The sequence below is a fragment of the Centropristis striata genome, chromosome 21 (assembly GCF_030273125.1).
Source record: "Centropristis striata isolate RG_2023a ecotype Rhode Island chromosome 21, C.striata_1.0, whole genome shotgun sequence".
Taxonomy (NCBI): Eukaryota; Metazoa; Chordata; class Actinopteri; order Perciformes; family Serranidae; genus Centropristis; species Centropristis striata.
This window is the reverse complement of record NC_081537.1, coordinates 26,308,633-26,328,353: the sequence shown is the minus strand read 5'-3', so window position 1 is coordinate 26,328,353 and position 19,721 is coordinate 26,308,633. Positions and strand designations below refer to the sequence as shown.

The 19,721-nt window shown below is 39.4% G+C and overlaps 1 protein-coding gene across 2 annotated transcripts; it reads left to right on the top strand.

Moving 5' to 3' along the window:
* The first annotated feature begins 310 nt into the window (after nucleotides 1-310).
* On the top strand, nucleotides 311-18,946 carry LOC131959090 (SUN domain-containing protein 1-like). Of its 2 annotated transcripts, none has more exons than XM_059324195.1 (23): nucleotides 311-649; nucleotides 2,801-2,968; nucleotides 3,302-3,489; nucleotides 3,614-3,640; nucleotides 3,749-4,024; nucleotides 4,720-4,803; nucleotides 5,080-5,205; nucleotides 6,458-6,538; nucleotides 8,174-8,299; nucleotides 8,474-8,572; nucleotides 9,369-9,444; nucleotides 10,302-10,351; nucleotides 10,734-10,957; nucleotides 12,324-12,617; nucleotides 12,825-12,917; nucleotides 13,365-13,438; nucleotides 14,077-14,221; nucleotides 14,386-14,700; nucleotides 15,314-15,398; nucleotides 15,498-15,613; nucleotides 16,146-16,313; nucleotides 16,405-16,497; nucleotides 17,896-18,946. In XM_059324195.1, exons 2-23 carry the CDS (start codon nucleotides 2,865-2,867, stop codon nucleotides 18,010-18,012), a joined length of 2,961 nt encoding a protein of 986 aa, XP_059180178.1. In that variant the 5' UTR covers nucleotides 311-649; nucleotides 2,801-2,864; the 3' UTR covers nucleotides 18,013-18,946. The 2 variants fall into 2 exon arrangements, with proteins under 2 accessions (XP_059180178.1, XP_059180179.1); XM_059324196.1 differs by having other exon boundaries at nucleotides 4,717-4,803; nucleotides 10,734-10,958; nucleotides 12,337-12,617.
* Nucleotides 18,947-19,721: the final 775 nt, after the last annotated feature.

Genomic DNA, 19,721 nt, shown 5'->3' with positions numbered 1-19,721 from the left:
TGGATTCAAAAGATGATCAGATTTATTTTTTAAAGACAATATTGACAATGGACGATCTTTGGCAGTGCAGCGTCGTGTTATTTATTTTAAAAGACTATTTTAAAAGACAATAATGACAATAGACGATCTTTGGCAGTGCAGCATCGTGTTATTTATTTTAAAAGACAATTATGACAATAGACGATCTTTGGCAGTGCAGCGTCGTGTTATTTATTTTAAAAGACAATAATGACAATAGACGATCTTTGGCAGTGCAGCGTCGTGTTATTTATTTTAAAAGACAATAATGACAATAGACGATCTTTGGCAGTGCAGCGTCGTGTTATTTATTCCTCCCGCCACACGGGGGCGTTAAACTCCCGCTGCCTGCCATCATAAAACCCATACGAAGTTGCTGGCCGCTAAACCTCTGTGTTGGGCTTGTTGCGAGTTTGTCAGTCGACTTTTAACAAATGTTTATGCTTAAAAAGAAAAGCTGTGAGTAACACATCCACATTTTTATCGCGGCGTCGCTTTACTGTGAGACCAAACCTGAGACCGTTCTCCGGCTTTTAACAGTCGGTGCGAAGCTAGCAGCATCTAGCCGGCTGTTTATCACCTTTAAACTGTGCTCTGAAAGATCCGCCAACTTGTTGGAGCTCTGCTGAAGGTAAGTATTTTAAGTCTGTGCTTTTATAACGTGTTTTTATTAGGTGTCCACGGCCTGAGAGCTAAAGCTAACGTTAGCACAACTACCGTTCATTTTTCGCGGGGGCCCGCCCATCGGAGAACATCATTGGTCCGGTTAGACGTCATCTCTCTGAGCTCTGCGCTGATTGGCTGTAAGCGGACAGGCCCTTTAAACTGGAATTAACTGACTGGAAGACACGTGGGGAGTGTCAACATTTTGTTGATTTAACACATCCTGAAATGGATAATGAATAAAGATATTAGTAACTTTTATTTACAAAACAGCCAAAAAATATCCTCACAGTTGGAGACAAAATATAATATTACAACAAACAAAATATATTTTTCCATGACACACGTTTTATTGGTCTCTAACAATCAGTGTCACTAAGTTTAGTTTGATAAACAATAATCATTCTGTATCCATAAACTGTCTTGAGTTCTCTTAGGGTAAACCTTTAACAATTATCATACCTTTTCATTTTTGAAAAAGTATATTGATGTTTTTTTGTTATTTACAAACTTTTTTTTTTTTAACCTAAACTCCCCTTTACTAGATCTCAATGTCACAATTAAACACTTTAATTTAATTATTTATCTTTACTTCCAAAAATGTACTTATTTATTTTTACTTCTATTTATTCATTATTTTTTCATGTATTTGTTTTACGTCTAATTTTGCTTCTTCGATTGATTTATTTTGTCTTTTTCATTTGTATGGATAGTAGATGGTTTTATGTTCTTATGTTCTGTTATGTGGAACCTCAACTACTGATCTGTGTGCATGAGGTGATGGCACCCCCAGCAGGCTGCCACAGGTCCCTGCAGCTGAGCAGAAAGTCTGTAATTGGCTCAGGTTGTGAGGGCTGCTGGGTAATCCCTGACAGTTTACTGAGGCTGCTCACAGAAACATTCAGTTTCTCCTCCATCACAGCGCAGGTAAATCACCTGCTGAGTTAGTTTCTGTTTCACCTGTCAGTGATCAGCTGACGACCGCCTCCACCTCGGGACATGAGCAGGGAATGAGCAGGTGGCAGGTGTGTCTGTGTGTGGGGGCGGGGTCTGAGCAGCTCTAACAGGAAGTGCTGTGTGCAGCAGTGTCAGCAGGTTTAAGGTGAACTTGACCACGGCTGGCTGTGAGTGTGTATGTGTGTGTCTGTCTGTGTGTGCGTGTTTGTTAGTTAGTGATGTGTGTGACTTGTGATGAGTGTGTGTGACGAGGACGTGGACCTGCAGAGCTGGGGCTGGACTGACCTGTGTGTACCTCTCTTTCTTCTTCTGTGGTGTCAGTGCTGTGTGTCAGTATGTAGGTCAGGTGTCTGTGTGTCTGATCAGGTTACAGATTTGTTCTGTTGACTTGTTGTGTTGTAATCAGACAGTTTGTGGAACTTGAACTGATCAATATAAATACTAAACAGTTTTTATTCTAAATGGGGTGAAACAGTATGTTGACATCAACAAATAGCTTCATGCCACATTTTACTCTGTATTTATTTTACAAAAAAAATAATAAAATAGAACTTCTTTAAACATTCTCTTACCAATATTGTTAACTCCTTACACTCCATGTTGAACGACTTACATTTTTCCAACCTTTCTATTTAAACTTTAAACTGAAACCAACGGAACTATTTGATTATTTCTTCATGCAAATTTTTTTATGAGTCATTGTGAAATATAAAAACATTTTAAGCCCAGGTTTGGTTATTTTTTCCTGATGGAAGCATTCATCACAAATGATTAATTCAGGGACCGTTGGGACATTTCTAATGCATTTTTGGCTGTGATAAATGTATTAATTTTGGAAGAAAACACGAGTTTCCAACCCGCCAGTCGGTTTGGAGGTTCAGAAGGTTCAACTGGAACTAGTAGAGCTTCCTGCTGAGCTTTTGTTCTTGTAACTCAAAAAAAGTAAAAAAACGTTTTCTTTGATTTGTCTTTCTGGAAAAATGTATGTACTCATGACTGGATCACTTTGGTACTGAAGAAAACTTAAAAACATGAAGATCCTCATTGACGTTGTCTTCAGTGATCTGAATTCTCTGATCCAAAACACCTTTTGTCCCTCACAGCAGAGAGACCTCCTCAGATCTGACAACAGTAAATAAATTCTCCTCCTCCACCTCCTCAGCTCAAGCTACTCCTCCTGTGTGTGGGACTCAGAGAAGGAGACTCCGGTCCTCCTCTCAGGTAACATGTCCAGACGCAGCTTACGGCTCGATGAGGGCCTGTTGGACCGCAGCCTCCCTCACAGCAGCACCTCCTTCAGCGTGGGAGGAACCAGCTGGAGGAGCAACAGGTGAAGAGCTCAGGGACACATTGCTTCTGTCCTCCCTCCTCCAGAGACGGTTTATTCATTTCTCCTTCCCCTCCTTCTCCTCCTCCCTTTTTCCTGCTTTCTCCTCTCGTCGTCTACCTTATTTCTCCTCTGCCTCCTCCTCATTGTTCTCCTCATTCTTTTCATTTACCACATCCTCCTCCACATTGTTTTCCACTTCTTCTGCCTTTTCTCCTCTTGCTCTTTCTCCTCCTCCTCCTACACTTCCAACCCACTTCCTCCTCCTCCTCTCCCCCCTCCTCCTCTTCCCCTCACCTTCGTCTCCTCCTGCTCCACCTTCATGTCTTCCTGCAGGTCGTTGAAGTCTCGTCGCTCCCAGCAGCTCTCTGTCTCCTGCTCAGAGTCGCTCCTCCTCCACACACCCCGTAAAGCGGCTGACCCGGTTCTCCTCAACAGCAGCGTGGCGTCTGACGCCTCCCTGCTGTCCTCCCTGCTGGACGAGTCCTCCGTGCAGGAGAGCACGATGGTCGACACCTTCTGGGGTACAGCACCTCCTCTCCTTTAACTCCTTTCACCTCCTCCTCTGGGTGGAGACTCTTTATAGGCAGATCTTTCATTTTTGAGCAGTGTAGGTCACATAAAGTCTTTTTCCACTTCCTGTTTCAGGTTTGGACCACGACGTCGATCCAAAAGGTCGGTTTATGCTCTTAAAAAATAATAAAAACACAAATGAGTTTTTGCTTGACTGTTTATGAAGTTGAATTGATTATTGATCAGTTATGGTTTGACCTGATGTTACAGAAAGCACCATAATCGCGGAGGAGAGCACCGTCCTGGCAGACCGCACTCTGATTGGTTCAGGCGCACGCTGTCCCAAACACCTGGTCCACACGCTCAGCAGGGTTAACTGTAAAGACTGTAACGTGGACAGAAACGAGTCCGTGTGCTACTCCTCTTCCAAATACACCGCCACCACCTCCTCCACCACCTGCTCCTCCACAATGACAAGGCCGGGACGCTCTGAGTCAGAAACTTCCACCATCTACTGCAGAGACCGGAGCCGCAAGAGCAGGACAGGTGAGACAGCAGGACGATGAAGTGATGATGCAGTCGTAATACAGAAATATGTAAATATTTGTAAAGAAGTACAAAAAAATGAATGCCTACATTTACTATTATTGGTACATTTAATGGTATATAATGTCATTAATTAATTGAGTATTTTTATTTTTCATTTTTGCACCTTTTATTTTATATATATATATATATATATATATATATATATATATATATATATATATATATATATATATCAGTGTAATGCACAATATATAAGCAAGAGAAATGTGTGAAAGAACTACACACCGGTCACCCTGTACATGACTGTAGTTGTCACTCGGAACGTTTCCACAGGAACAAGTGACACTGACTTGAGGGCGTTCTATCAGCAGCTTTTATAATGGAGGTGGACGTTCAGATTCAGACAATCAGTCCGACTGATTTCGGACCGTGCGGAGCTTAAAAGAACAAACATCCTCAATCCAAAAACTAAAAAAAATGCAATTTCAATGAAGATAAACTTTCCTTATTTCAGTTCTTTTCTGTCTCTTCTAACAGGTGACAGTGTGTGGTGAGGAAGGAACTGCTCCTTATGTTAAATAATGATTTTCTTTAACCTTTCTTCTTCTCCTTCATCACAGGAAACCCAGACTTGCTCTGAGCTGGACTCAGATCAGCTGTTTGTGTTTTAACCTGCCTTTTGTCCTCAGTAGGTGTGCTGCTGTCTGTGTGGAGGGCTGTGCTCTCTGTGCTCGCTCTGCTGTCTCATCAGCTGCACAAACACCAGGATGTGACAGGTACAACCTGAATACCAGGCTGCTCTCTCACTCTGCTTCGCTCTCTCTTTCTTAATTTCTGCAGGTTTAGTTTCCCCTTCCTTTCTTCTTCCTGCAGGGTTGGTTTCTGGTCTCTTTCCAACTTTCTGCAGGTGGAGTTTCCTGTCTCTTCCTCACTCACATGTTTTGCATAAATCACTTCCGGTGTGTCAAACAGCTATAGTTTTTTTTCCCTACACACACACACAAACAATGCATTCTCTCCAGCTGTGTACTGAAGTGATTGAACTGTTCCAGATGTGCTGCAGCTGTGGTGTGACTGGTGTGTGCGGGGTGCGAGGAGCGCTGCAGCCGGCTGTGTGTCTGTGCTGACACTCATCTGGCGGCGGTGTCGGCGCTCACAGACTGATAACAGACATGGAGGTAAACCTACCTGTCCACACACACACAGGTGTCGGGCTGGAGCAACACAAGGTGGTAAATAAATAGAAATAATAGAATCTGTTCATCTGGTGTTCACCTGAGCTTCAGTTTCCTGCACATTTTAGCCGCGGTGTGAAGGATGACAAGGGAATAGCTGAATGAAAACAGCAAAATGTGAAAGTTTTGCTGCTTGCTTGATGTGGATTTTGTAAAAAAAAAAAAATAGTTGATGCCCTTAATGAAATATGGGAACCCTTTTTAATTGAATACGTTTGTAAAATCTGGCTTGTGCTCAAAGGCTCACCTTGGGTTTTGTCAGGCCGAGTGAACCCAAAGAGAACCTGAGTAGAAACCAACTTTAAAAAAAAAAAATGTTTTTATTGTTTATTATTTCTTGTTCCGTCTGACACTGCATGATGATATAACCCCATTTGATCCTGTGACTCCTCCTCTTTTTAGCCTCCTTGTCAATAACCAGATGAATCTTCAGATCTCATGTTTTATTTTCTCTTGCAGACCCGTCTGGTCACTGGAAACCGCGATTCCTTCTACTTCCTGTCACCACTGTTATTATATTCACATAAATAAATATTTATGCTTTCGTAGCTGAATGATTAAAGTCATTTACTTTCTGTTTAAAGTGCTTATTTAAGCATTTTCACAATATTGTTAATGGATGAGGATTTTTTTCTCCATATGTTAACAGGAATACATTTTCTTTATTCAATACAGAAAATGTATTCTTTAATTGTATTAGAAATTATTTACAAAACCAATAGAAACATGTATTTAGCATTTAAATCTTCTGTTTCACAACTATTAAAAACCACCTGGAGGAAAACTGGAGTCTCTGTGAACAAAAAACAAACCCTCCCTCAAGAGATCTGATCAGTCTTTATCACAAAAGCGTGATTGAAGTGATTGATTGAATCAGATTGAATGAATGAATGATTTTTTTTTTATTCACCAAGTATCCCATGATGCTTTTAGTGAATGAATTATTTTTTTTATTTGTTTGTCCTGAAGTCTCACCTGCTCACCTTGTCGTGTTTCCCTCCCAAACAAATGGGCTGCACCCCGTCACTTTGGCTGTTGCCGTGGTAAAATGCAAATCTGCTGCTCTCTGGGTCTGTGTGTGTGTGTGTGTGTGTGTGTGTGTGTGCATGCTGCAGTCGGTGGCAGTCCTCCGCTCAGAGGACGGATGTGAGAGACGTGGTGCTGAGTCCTGACTGTCTCCTCTCTCTGTCTGCAGCCCGATCCGGTCCCTGTGGAGTCATGGACCTGAGGGAGTCCACCTCGCACCAGAAGGAGCTTCATCCCAACGGAGCTTTGTGTGAGTTTCTACAAAATACACTAAGTTGACGTTTTCTCTGCTGGTTTTTCTCTCAGGTTTCTGTGACAGCGCCAGATCATATTTACATCTGGCCACACTCGCACCTTTTTTTTTTTTCTTTTTTTTTTCTTCACCCTCTGAAATCGACCTAAAAATATTTTTTCCACACCACATTCTGAGATTTTAAAAGATTTTTTTTTTCTGGACCCATAAGAACCCATGGTGACACCCATGTGACAAACACTTTAAATCTTCCCATATTCAGCTTTATGCTTCACCTTAACTTATTAAATCCCTAAGCGACGTATACTCAACACCCTGGTGACTGTGACAAGAAGTGACTTCTCCAAAATATGGATGTATGAGAAATGTGAAAAAGTAGCTAATTTCAAAAAGCTTCTTTTTTGTTACGAGGCTAAGTTTAAGCCCATTTAACAATTCTAATCCGTTAATAGGGTGTCCTGTATTGCATTTAACTTGTTCTTATCATATTTCCTGAACAAATTAAAGTCACAATTTTGATACATGTTATGGAGATGCAAACAAAAAGGCAAATGGATATTTGTTTTTATTTATTATTGATGTATTATTTTGTTACTTAAAAACAAATCTGAAAAATAATTTGTTAAACAGCACTATTAATGTCACACTTTTGATAAATGTTGTGGAGATGCAAAAGAAAAAGGCAAATTTGTGTTTCTGTAAGAAGAAAATGTGTCTAGCTTTTTTAAATTTTAAAATAAGAAACATCAACCATTAATGCCATAAATGCCCAATGTAACGTTTATGTCACATCTCAGATGTTTGACATTTAGGTGTAGTATTTTTTTGTGTTCTACGTGGTCCACTTGGGTTCTTATGGGTTAAAAACTAACTACAATAGACAACAAATGACATATTTGCAACTGAAAGTCAAATAATGGAATTAATCTCCCTTGATTTCCAATTCCCTCAAATAATTGTCACTAGCACTAATAGCTCTTATTGCACTATACCTTGATTGTTTGCTTTTTACTCTTCCTGTAAGTCGCTTTGGATAAAAGCGTCTGCTAAATGACTAAATGTTAATTTAGCAGTATTTCCTAATTTATAAGAGACATGGGTAACATGTATTTTATACCACGTGGTTACTGCAAACAACCTATTTGGGGATTTTTTTAAATTAAAAATCTGACATTTTGTATGATATATCACTATTTTAACTCCGACCTGTGCAGTTGTGTATCTCGTAACTTTCAAACTTGTCAACAAACGTACATCGCGTGAAAATCAAACATCAGAATCACGCACACACGGATGAAGGATTGAGAAATAAAACAAAAAGCAGAATCAAGCAGAAAAAGAAACAAATGTAACATTAAATAAAGACATAAAGCTTTCGTCCCTTCTCACCATCGTCTGTTATGGACGTCCTGACTGAAGCATTCGTCACACGTGATGTGTTCAAGGACAGCCAGAAGACAGGACTATGAGATTTTTCTGAGGTTCTGTCAACGATAAATTGTGTAATTTTGGTACCTTTTTTCTTTTTTTTTAGATTTATATATATATTTTTGTTGAAGGAAAACAAGCCATTCAAACCATCTTGGCAAGTTTTGGGGTTCAGAGGGTTAAACATACTGCTGACACCAACAGGTGACGACTGTCAGGAGAAACAGCGCTCAGAGACGGAAACCGTCACCTCCTCTTCCTCTCCGTCCTCGTGGTCCTCAGTGGCTTCCCGTTCGTTGGTGCTGATGTGGAGCTCTGCCGTGTTTACAGGTTAAAGAACTGATCCAAGACCAAAAAAACACTTGTTTGGCTGCAATCTAAACATGCACAGTTTCTTGAAGTTGGCACAAACTCTTTAAGTTCTCTTTAAATGTCCTGTTAACTCAACATGAGTTTCTAATTTCTTCTTTTATTAACGAGTTTCTCATGAATTTGCTCCCTCAGCGTCTTGTCTCTGTCAGCTGACTTGCACAGCAGCTGCAGCCGTTTGGCCTCTGACTAAGAAAATGTTTTCAGCTTCTCAGAGCATCGTACGCTCCGCAGGTTAACGCCGAGTCGTCTCCTTCTTTTTTTTCTTTTTTTCGCCTTCGTTTTTCTTCCCTCTTTTTCCTTCGCTGTGCAGCATGTTTGTGTCGGAGCTCCGTGTTGGATCTTTTCTTCTTTGCTGCATCTGCAGATGTTGTTGGATTCTGAAATCCGTGTCCATCTTCTTCATCTGCTGCTTTGTTTGTATTGGCATCGAATCGTGTAAATAATCACAAGCTGCACAATGACAGCAAGTCAGAGTTATTAGTTTCTGTTTCCTCTTCTCAGATGCAGATCAATCAGAGCCCAACACGAGTCGATATTCAAGATCTTAAAATGTGAACCTGGGTTGGAGAGATTTAGATTCAAATCCAAAGAGCACCTCAGCAAGACGGAAAATAATTTTCTGTAAATATGTTTATTTATATATATTTCTAAATATCGACCCCAATAGAGAACGAAGTGTGACATTTTGGAGGGTATAAATGCTCCTGTCAGAGGGACAAACCGAATCGTCACATTCAGACAGGAAAGCTTTACTCAAAACTCTCCTCCCCAACCTGCAGACACGGCTAACTTTACATATCAGGACTCTGCAGTGTGCACCTTGTGTTTGTTTATTTGTTTGTCTTTTCTCTCCTGTGTCCTGCCTGTTTTATCTGCAGTTTAGCTTCATTTAACAAACGGAACAAGTTTTAGTTTTCCCTGCTCCCTGACCTGCAGCCTCCCGCTCAGCTGCTCAAACACTGCACTTAGTGTGTGTGTTAATTGTGTGTGTGTGTGTGTGTGTGTGTGTGTGTGTGTGTGTGTGTAGGCCAGACGGCAGGTGTCGTGTACCGGTGGCTCAACAGACGATGGCTTCACATGACCTCCAGCTCTCCTCTGACTTGGCAAGTTTTTACTTTTTATTTTGTTTTTTTTAAAATTAATTTGGAACATAATGCATATTTTAACACAAAATAACATCCTTTCACAATTTATTGGTTTTATCTTTCATTTCTCTTACAAACTCTGAGCCTACGCTCTGTTTTAGCTATTCTGAGAATAAAAAAAAAATGAGTAAAGTCTATATATAGTCTATAGTGTAAAGCCTCTTACAGCAAATGTCAAACTAAGAACTTATCTTTTCAAGTCTAGATTTAAAAAATGCAAAGGATGATTTTTTACCATTCAAATCTTGGGAAAATTTCATATTTGTTGTTCTTGCAAAATTCTTGCTTAATAATCTCAGCTCTTCACATATTTATTCAGAGACATTCTAAGTAGTTTTTTTTACACTACAGGATTTGTGCAAAATTTAAATACATTTTTCTATGTAAAATGAATGTATTTAAACATACCTTGGCCATTTTAAAATTTTATGAAAGATACAACTTTTCAACAGGATTTAAGTTCATGAATCCTTTTTTTTTTTTTTTTTTTTTTTTGCTTTTTTTTCATGGATAAACTAACTGTCGAACTGTCGAAACGAACTGTCTTCGTCTGTAAAAGCTGTGTGAGAGAACTCCGAGCTTTACTTCCTGCAGAGTAATAGAAGAAAAAACACTTTAATCTGATTTAAAACATGAGTGTCATTAATTTATTTTTGTATAGGTTAAATGTATATATCCAGAAATTTCTGAATAATCATTGTTGAAGCAGAATCAGTTTCTCCAAAGTGAGAATTTGCTGCTTTTTGTGAAAATTGGATTGTTGGTCAGTCTGTAGATTTATTCCTGTCTGACTGTTCAAACTGTTTCTCCTGCAGGTCTCCTCTCCGACTCCTGGTCCTCCTCCCTCTGCTGCTCCTCCTCTTCAGTACGTCGAAAAACTCACTTTTTATGTTTGAGTTTTAAAAAGGTTCTGATCTGACCTTTTTGTTAAAAAAATAACTAAATAAAACTAGTAAATTTACCACTTGAATGTCAGTGAACTTCTGATAGTTTTTCCCCCTAATGTATGACTTAATAACTCATAATATTCCTTTTTGTTTTGTCATAAACTTACCAATGTATTCTAATCTTTTTTTATCTTTAAGTATTGAAACTCAGTATATAGAAACTTAGTATAGTGAGTTTTGTTCACTTGGTTCATCAGTTTGCTTATTTAAATTTTTTTCACATTTTATTTCATTATATTGTGTGTGTGTGTATATATATATATATATATATATTATTTTTTTTTTTTTTTTGTGTTTCAGGTCTGTGTTGGTTCGGTCCAGCCGGTCTACAGTCTGTCCTCCCAGCTGTCAACATCACAAAGTGGAGGACATCAATCTCCGATGTCCCTGCTGTGTCCTCCATCGCCTACAGCTTCCTGTCCTCTCAGAGCCAATCAGCAGAGGGCACCGTTGAGGTGTCGAGTGAGGTGCAGCAGTACGTGGAGGAGCCGCTTTACAGGCAGCCTCCAGCAGCGGCAGACGAGGTGCTCACACTGCCAGTTTAATATTTTTAATATTTTTAATGCCTTCTGTTTCTGTAAACAGAGCAGATATTGTAAACATCTAGATATTATAACAGTAACATTATTGCTGTAAATTAAACGTGTATTTTCAATAAATAGATGGACTCCAGAGGGTTAAAGCCTCAAAAAGGTCAAAGCAGGCTCATTTCCATTTTAAAATAGCTTATACTTACCTATTTATCTAAAAGTATCTTTGACCCAATTGACAATTTGACAGATTAGTTATAATTTATCCCTTTTAACCGTCTGAAAAGTATTTTCTCTTTTTAAAAAAAAAAATTCCCAGTTTATCGTAGAAAGTGTAACAGGCATTATCCTCAGTTTGAACTTTCCGACGGTCCTTGAAGGGATCATCAGTTCTGAATGTTTCCGTTAGAAATGGTGAAGCTTAAAATTGTGATAATTCTGCCAAAATAACGGCATTCTACAGTCTAATTTCATGTCCAAAAATAAACCGTTTGAACCAACCAACACCCTGCACTATGAAGTCATGATTGATTCTGCTGAGACAAACGGTCACGTGACAAATATTCACTGAAAATCTGTTTACACAGAGCCGAGAGGAGGGGTCAGGAGAGGCTGGAAACATGGAAATAGTTCAATATGTAGAATATGTGAAGCACTTTGGAAAGTGTTTTTGTGTATATATATATATCAATTCTGTTTTTTTTCTTCATTGTTTTTATTGCAGTTTTTGTTTCCATTCAACAAAACAAAATTGTTTACAAAACTAGACAAACAGCAAAACAAACACAAAAGATGACAGCGCTTACATAAAAGATGAACATATGGCATTATACACAAGGTGGTGGATCAGTCTTACATTACACAAATGTCATTCAGGTAACATTAGACCTTTTAATAGAGTGAAGGAAAGGCCAGGTCCGATATAGTCCAAAAATGGGCGCCACACTCTGTAGAACTGTGATGTATGACGTTGGTAAGATATTCTAAAGGTATGAGATCAAAAATTATTTTGCGCCAAGCACAGACAGAAGGAACCTTGTCACTGACCCATTGCAAAAGGATATTTTTCCTAGCTGCAAACGTTAGAATACTGTACAACAATTCCATTTTATTTCAACTTTAAAACATTATCAGAGAAATTCAACTTGTGTATTTTTTTTTATGATTTATGTCATAACTGTCTGATCTGCACAGGACATGTTTGAGTTCTTCCCACTTCTAGGACTTGTAGATTTTATATCGTAAAAACACGTTCTGAAACATCTTGTTGGGGTTCAGAGGGTTAAATGAATTTAAACAAGAAGAGAGAACTGAAACAAACGGTGATACTGAAATTAAAGTTTCTCTTGCTTCACGGGAGGAGGCGGCGGTGGAGGAGGCGGTGGAGGAGTCAGAGGAGGAGGCGGTGCGGCTCGTTCGTCTGGAGCAGAGTCTGACGGCGCTGTGGGAACGTGTGGAGGCTGGAGGGCGGCGGGCGGAGGAGAGACACATGGAGGTGCTGCGGCTGTACACTGACCTCCAGCAGCAGCAGCAGCAGCTGGTGTTGGATCAGAGCGGCGGCGAGGCCGCGGCGCCGTGGCTGAGCAGAGCGCTGGAGCAGCAGCTGCAGCAGATCAAGACACAACTGGACGAGGAGAGACGACACAGAGAGCAGGTACTCTGAACTTATTCCTCAGAATATGTTAATATTTGACTCTCCGTTAATTATAAAGCTGAAAGCCTCAAAGCTCTTTCCAGGAAACGTCCTCAGAAATAATTCACAGGCATTGAGGATAAAATCTTCTCTGGAAAAATGATTCTTCCTGGTGACCTTGTTTGTTTCATCAGCCTGATGGGAGTGTGTGTGTGTGTGTGTGTGTAGTCTCAACAGCAGGGTTTGTTGGAGCAGCAGAGTCAAACGTCTCGTCTGGATCAGCTGGAGCTGCAGCTGCAGACGCTGGCTGCCAGGACAGAGGTACACCACCACTAAACGTATCACTGACACTGTCCCGGGACACGTTAAAGGGAGACTGGATTGTTTGGAGTGGGGCTGTATGAGGATGACACCTAAAATCATCAATATCAGTTTAATCATTTCCACCTCTTTATCTTGCTGTCAGACAGCTTTCTGTTATCTAAGCTCTCTTCAAAGACACCAGACTCCATTGGCAAAAACAGCTACTTTAGCTCACATGACACAGGAGTTGCTCGCCTCCCCCTCCTGCCTTGATCAGTTACTCTAAGTGGATTATCACCAACCCTTTAAAACACCAAGATCCCTTGCTGTGGATAAACACTTCATACAGCTGCACTTCCAAGCCAAAATCCAAGCTATTCCTTTACAACCCAATTTACTTTTTTCCAGAAGTTCCAGAGTTTAGTTTGTAGATTTCAGGAGTGTTTTGTTTCATTGTTTTTACAGGAGCTGCAGTGGAGACGAGAAGCTGCTGACACGTCAGTCTCACCTTTACCAACATCGCTTCCAGCTGCTGTCAGGTAAACTTGTCTCCTTGTCTGTTTAATGTTGGATGTCCGAACGTATAACGTCCTATCACGGCGTTTGTAGGTAATGAAATAAAATGGAAAATAAATAAAAATGCATATTTATCCGACTGACTGACTTGCAGTAATCAGGGGGAAAAAAATACTCACTCATATTTTCTGAAATAAAAGTGGTAAATTCACAAGAAAAAAAAGTGACAAATTCACAAGTAAAACTCTGAAAAACTCTTTTTGTTTTTTTCTTTCAATGAACCAAATAATTCACTTCACTTAATTCCCAAACTGCAGACAGTTTTCCTCTGAGTAACTTTATTGTTTAGGCTTTTATTATTAAAATGTGTTGCTCCAGGTAATATTTTTGCTCACCTCATTACAAATAGATAAGGCACTCAGCCGTTACCCCAGTTTAGGAGGTCAGCCTCTAACACCGCTGTTGATGAAGAAGAAACTGTAGAATTACGAAACAAAACACAATTGAAGTTTTTCTCACAATATTTCTCCTCTCTCTCGTTTCTAACACGCCATCATGAGAGACCAACAAACCAAAAATTCAGTGAACTTTAACCTGTGTGCCTGCTGTCACTTTGAGCCTCTCAGATTTTGGGATGTTGTTGTTTTGTGACTTCCTCCAGTGGCGGCGTGGACCGTCAGTCCCATGATGCCCTGCTGGCGGAGGTCGCCCGGCTGGAGACGGCTCTGGAGGACGTGAGGCGGGACGTCCAGGGTCTGTCAGGGTGTCGGGGCAGCTGCCAACAGCTCGACACAATCCAGCACACGGTGAGAGAAAGGGAACACAAGCACTTCTTAATTTAATGCTGCCTTCACAATAAAAGCCTCCTGCTGCTTCACAGGTGAAAAGCTTTTAATGTGAAGCAGCAGCAAGAAAATGTTTTTTTTCTAGTCTCCAGTTTGTTTGAGATGAAACTGCTTCTGCATCTCAGATTGCGGCGCAGGTCTCCGCTCAGGTCTCCGCTCAGGTCCGTGAGGAGGTCCGGGCTCTGCTCTACGGCAACCAGCTGATGGCGGCGGGGGGCGGGGCCTCCGGCGAAGAAGCTGCCGGGCTCCCGGAGTCGCTCCTCCAGTGGCTGTCACAGCAGTACGTCAGCGGGGACGACCTGCAGGCGTCGCTTGCCGCTCTGGAGCTGAGCATCCTGCAGAACGTCAGCCTACAGCTGGAGCAGCATCGCGGCGAGGAGGCGGTCAGAGAGGCCGTCCTGCACGCCGCCGGAGCTGCTGGAGCCGCCGTGACCGAGGAGGTCAGGCAGTGGGGGGGTGTTATGAGTCTGTAAATGCAAAACTGGTTTTATTCTTAGAGAAGATTTTTCTTAAAGAACTGGATTAATACATGAAGGATGGATGCAGCCAAAATGAAATAAAAAGAATGAAATCATTATTTTGAATTATTTAAATAAAAGGTAACAAATACTTTTTGAAAAATTAATTTTAAATTTAATTGTACTTCTTGTGGTATAAAACATTGCGGATGGATAGTGCCCAAAAAAAACCCCTCAAATAAATGATTATTCCTTGAAATGTACCTAAAATGTGACATAAGATATTTTAGTCTTACATGCATAAAGAAATGTGTGAAGAAGAATATAGAAATTAATTTTTTATTTTTTATAAAATGTCTAAAAAAACAAATGGAAAATTAAATAGGAAAGCAATTACATGGGCAAATTAATACAAATAAATAAAGAAGCAAAATACTTTTGGTACATTTAATGACACATTTATTGATCAGATGATTTTATTTATTAATAAAGATTAAAAAATTTGTCCATGTTACCTTGAACATAGATATTTCTATATTACTTTAATATAGTTTCCTGCTGTATTTTCTGAGATTTCACTCCTCGTCTCTTCCAGGACGTCCACTTGATCGTGAATAATGCTCTGCGCCTGTTTTCTGAGGACCGCACCGGGCTGGCAGACTACGCTCTGGAGTCTGGAGGTCAGACACAAAAAGTCACAGATTCTTAATCAATATATTTAATATTTTAAAATCTCCCCCTGTAGCCACCTGACAGGTGTTTCTGCTGTCGTCCTGCAGGGGGCAGCGTCCTCAGCACTCGCTGCTCAGAGACGTACGAGACAAAGGCCGCTCTGCTCAGTCTGTTCGGACTTCCTCTCTGGTATTTCTCTCAGTCTCCTCGAGTCGTGATCCAGGTAACGCACATCTGTCCTCAGACACACCTGCTGTCAAGTTGGTTCAAATGTATTTATTTTTATTTTTTGTTGTTTTTTTACCTGCATGTTCTGCAAACATTCAGGTTCATTCACATCAATTGAATTCCTAGTATTCCTAAGTATCAGCAGTAAAAGTACACAAGTATTCTCTGCTTTGTGTTTTTTTTTTGTTAAGTTTCATGAAAACAATAATAGATTTGTCATTTCACACTTAAGTTTATATTTGTATATGTATGCATATTTATATTTGTTTCCATTTTTAAAAACAACTGAAAAGTAAACATTTCTGCACACCTGAATATATGTGGAGTTCATTTATATTCGGATGTTGTTTTTAAGTGTTTTTAAGTTTGTGTTGTATCGACACAAACATTTCAAATTTCCTACATTAATAAAGTGTTTCAATAAAACTAAATATTTAGAAACTAAAACCAGCTGTTAATCTCTCTAATATTGATGTGAACTTGATGAAACCAGCAGAAGCTCCAGCTGTGTCTTTGTCCTCCTGCAGCCGGACGTCCATCCAGGGAACTGCTGGGCCTTCCGAGGCTCCAGAGGCTTCCTGGTGATCCGTCTATCCATGAGGGTCCTGCCCACGGCCTTCTCCCTGGAGCACATCCCCAAAACACTGGCGCCCAGCGGGGCTCTGCACAGCGCGCCGCGAGACTTCAGCGTCTACGTAATACAGAGACAAGGAGACGCTGGTAGCATTAGCGACCTGTCGGACAGACAGATGGATGTTTACTTCCTGTGTGTTTATGTTTTTTCAGGGTCTGGATGATGAGAGTCAGGAGAGTGGGACGCTGCTCGGCACCTACACCTATGACCAGGATGGAGAGTCTCTGCAGACTTACACCGTCACTGTGAGCCACGCTGCTTTTACATGCACGCACATTATGTCGCATATAGTGTTCAAAATAATAGCAGTCCAATGTGACTAACCAGATTAATCCAGGTTTTTAGTATATTTTTTATTGCTACATGGCAAACAAGGTACCAGTAGGTGCAGTAGATTCTCAGAAAACCAACAAGACCCAGCATTCGTGATATGCAACTCTTAAGGCTGTGCAATTGGGCAATTAGTTGAAAGGGGCGTGTTAAAAAAAATAGCAGTGTGGCATTCAATCAGTGAGGTCATCAATTTTGTGAAAAAACAGGTGTGAATCAGGTGGCCTCTATTTAAGGATGAAGCCAGCACTTGTTGAACATGCATTTCTCTTTGAAAGCCTGAGGAAAATGGGTCGTTCATGACATTGTTCAGAAGAACAGCGTACTTTGATTAAAAAGATGATTGGAGAGGGGAAAACGTATAAAGAGGTGCAAACAATTATAGGCTGTTCAGCTAAAATGATCTCCCAATGCTTTAAAATAGAGAGCAAACTGCTATTATATTGAACACTACTGTATGACAAGATAAACATGCAAGTAGAAAAGGAAAAGAATCAAAGACACAAAACGCTGCAGAACTTAACCATCTGAACTCCCAAAAACTGAAAAGACTGTTTTCTTTAAAAGAAACAAATAAAAAAACACCATTTATCATAGAAAGAAACTGTTATAATGGGCATTATTGTTGAAATTTGAACTTTCCGACAGTCCTTGAACAGATTGTTTACAAATTTTTCCGTAATTCACTTTATACTACATGTCTCCGTTAAAACGTGTCCAAAGATAAAGCATTTGCACTAAACGGATCCTGTTAAACATTATATTCTGCACTCCTCAGTGACGCTGTGAAGCCATGATTGATTCTGTTGAGATGAACAGTCACGTGACAAATCACTGAAAATCTGCTTACAGAGCTGAGAGGACAGGAGAGGCTGGAGGCATGAATATCGTTTAATATGTAGAATATGTTGAGCAAACTTTTTGTTTTAAATAAAATAGGTTAGCTTCATATAGAATGACAATACAATTCTGATTTATATAGTGATCTGCAGAACGTATAAAGATCAGGCTGTTATCCATGAGAACATACTTTTATACCAATGTTCATTTAAAAAACACTTTCAAACAAGATATAAAGTCAGTTTAGTAAGCTTTTGTCAGGCAAAGACAACACAGACACATTTGGGATGATATAAATAAACAACTCAACTAAATATATATCATTTGTAATGTTTAAGACATTTCAAGATAAAAGATAAGATATATAAAATTTCTGTAATAAAATGTCTGAAGTGTTAATGTATTCTAAAGTGTGCGTATACGCCGACGACACCAACGTCTTTCTCTCTAACGTCCCATGTTGTCGTGGTCAGGAGGAGAACAACCAAGCCTTCCAGATCATCGAGGTTCAGGTTTTGTCCAACTGGGGCCACCAGGAGTACACCTGCATATACCGCTTCAGAGTGCACGGGACACCCGGGGACGCCTGAGGATGCCGTAAAAACGTCTGCTCCATTTTATCTTAAAACACAAACTGCTGGAAGGTGACTCGCTGCCGTCTCCACACTAACTGCTGCTAACCGTGCCTGAGTCCCTTCCTTCCTTCTCTTCAGACCAAACGTGATCTGAGTGTCGTCGGTTTCCTGTGGAAAAGAGACGCGTGGTGTAAAATTCTTCTGTTAATACCCTAGTTAATATTTTTATATAAGTGTTTTGTATTTGCTGTGTTAAAGGTCTGTCATGTTTTTATTCTTTTAGCGGTTACGTTTTTCGGTGCAGTAACACAGATTTCAGGTTTATCCTGCTACATTACTCACATGTCCGTATGTATATAAACCAGTTTTGGGTTCTAATTGTTCCTTCGGTTGTCATCGCTGCTGAAGTTACTTTTCTGAAAGTGATGGGGGACTAAACACAGTCCTCTTTGTGTAGAAGGTAGTTTGGAAGATTTCCAACTCAGTTTTGATCTTTTGAGAATAAAATGTCCTCTAGGACACAGGAATAATAACACACATAACATTTTTTACACTAGGAAGACTTTAACACTGAACTTTTGAACCCATCACTTGGCATCATGTAAGTTTTGTTTCCAGATTAACTTGAAAAATTGTGAACCAAGCCTTTTCAAACATGTTGAAATGCGATGTGACATTTCAACTTTCAGTTTACCTCTTCTTTTCTTTTTAATTCCAAAAAGTCTAAATTGAAAATGTCTGCTTCAAAACAATACATTTCAAAAAGGGGAGTCAAAGAAAAAGACATTTTTGCACTAACTGAACTTAACACTCAAAATTTCTTCAGGCTTATTTTTATTCAGGATTATTGTGATCTGTATTGAGACCGCTTCTTTTTACATGATATAAATATTTGTGCTTTTTGTATGTGCTTTCAAACCAGATATTTAATAAAGACATGAAATTTTAAGGTTTTATTGTAATTTAAAAGTGGGATGAATCTCTAACAAGTTGAAAACAAAACTTTCTTTAAAAACTTTGGCCGTAAATCAAGCATCAAGTGATTTTTTTTTTCCTACTGGAAAATACAGCAACCTTGTAATTCACATTCATCAATATCAGGAATTTCTCACATTTAATATCGACTATTTGACAGAATTATAGCAGTTTTAATAAACTGATGCCAAAACGGCTACAAAACCACCAGAACTGCTTCAATAATTATTCAACAATTTTATTTAATTATTGAGCAAAAAAAATTCAAAACTTTCCAATTTCAAGCTTTTATGTGGCAATTTTCTTTTCACAGTTTTATTTCAGAGTAAAATGATTAGATTTTGAGTTTTGGACTGTCGGACAAAACAAGATGTGAAAACGTCACATTTGACTGCTCGTCACTGCAATGGACATTTATTCATTTATTGTTTTGAATGGACCAAAGAAGTTGTTAAGTAAAATTAGACCACATCATTGTAATACTCTGTTAAAAGTAAAAAGTCCTGCAGTGAAAATTTTGAAAAGTACAATTATTAAAACCTATTTAAAGTACCAAATGTAAAAGTACTCATCATGTAGAGTTGACAATTTCAGAACAATTTACTGTATATCACACATTTGGATATTTTTGATTTTAAAGTTTCGTCTGGTATAGGTAGAGAATAGGTATATTATACCTTATAATACCTTATTTACTGTTTAGGTAGCTTAATGGATAATTTATTAGTTGATTTATATTTTGTATTAAG

Bases quoted from the DNA above. Each gene is read 5' to 3' on its own strand.
- LOC131959090 (XM_059324195.1), top strand. From the start codon at position 2,865: ATGTCCAGACGCAGCTTACGGCTCGATGAGGGCCTGTTGGACCGCAGC. The intron at 12,618-12,824 runs GTACTCTGAACT...GTGTGTGTGTAG, and splicing joins AGAGACGACACAGAGAGCAG to TCTCAACAGCAGGGTTTGTT. The intron at 14,701-15,313 runs GTCAGGCAGTGG...CGTCTCTTCCAG, and splicing joins GAGCCGCCGTGACCGAGGAG to GACGTCCACTTGATCGTGAA.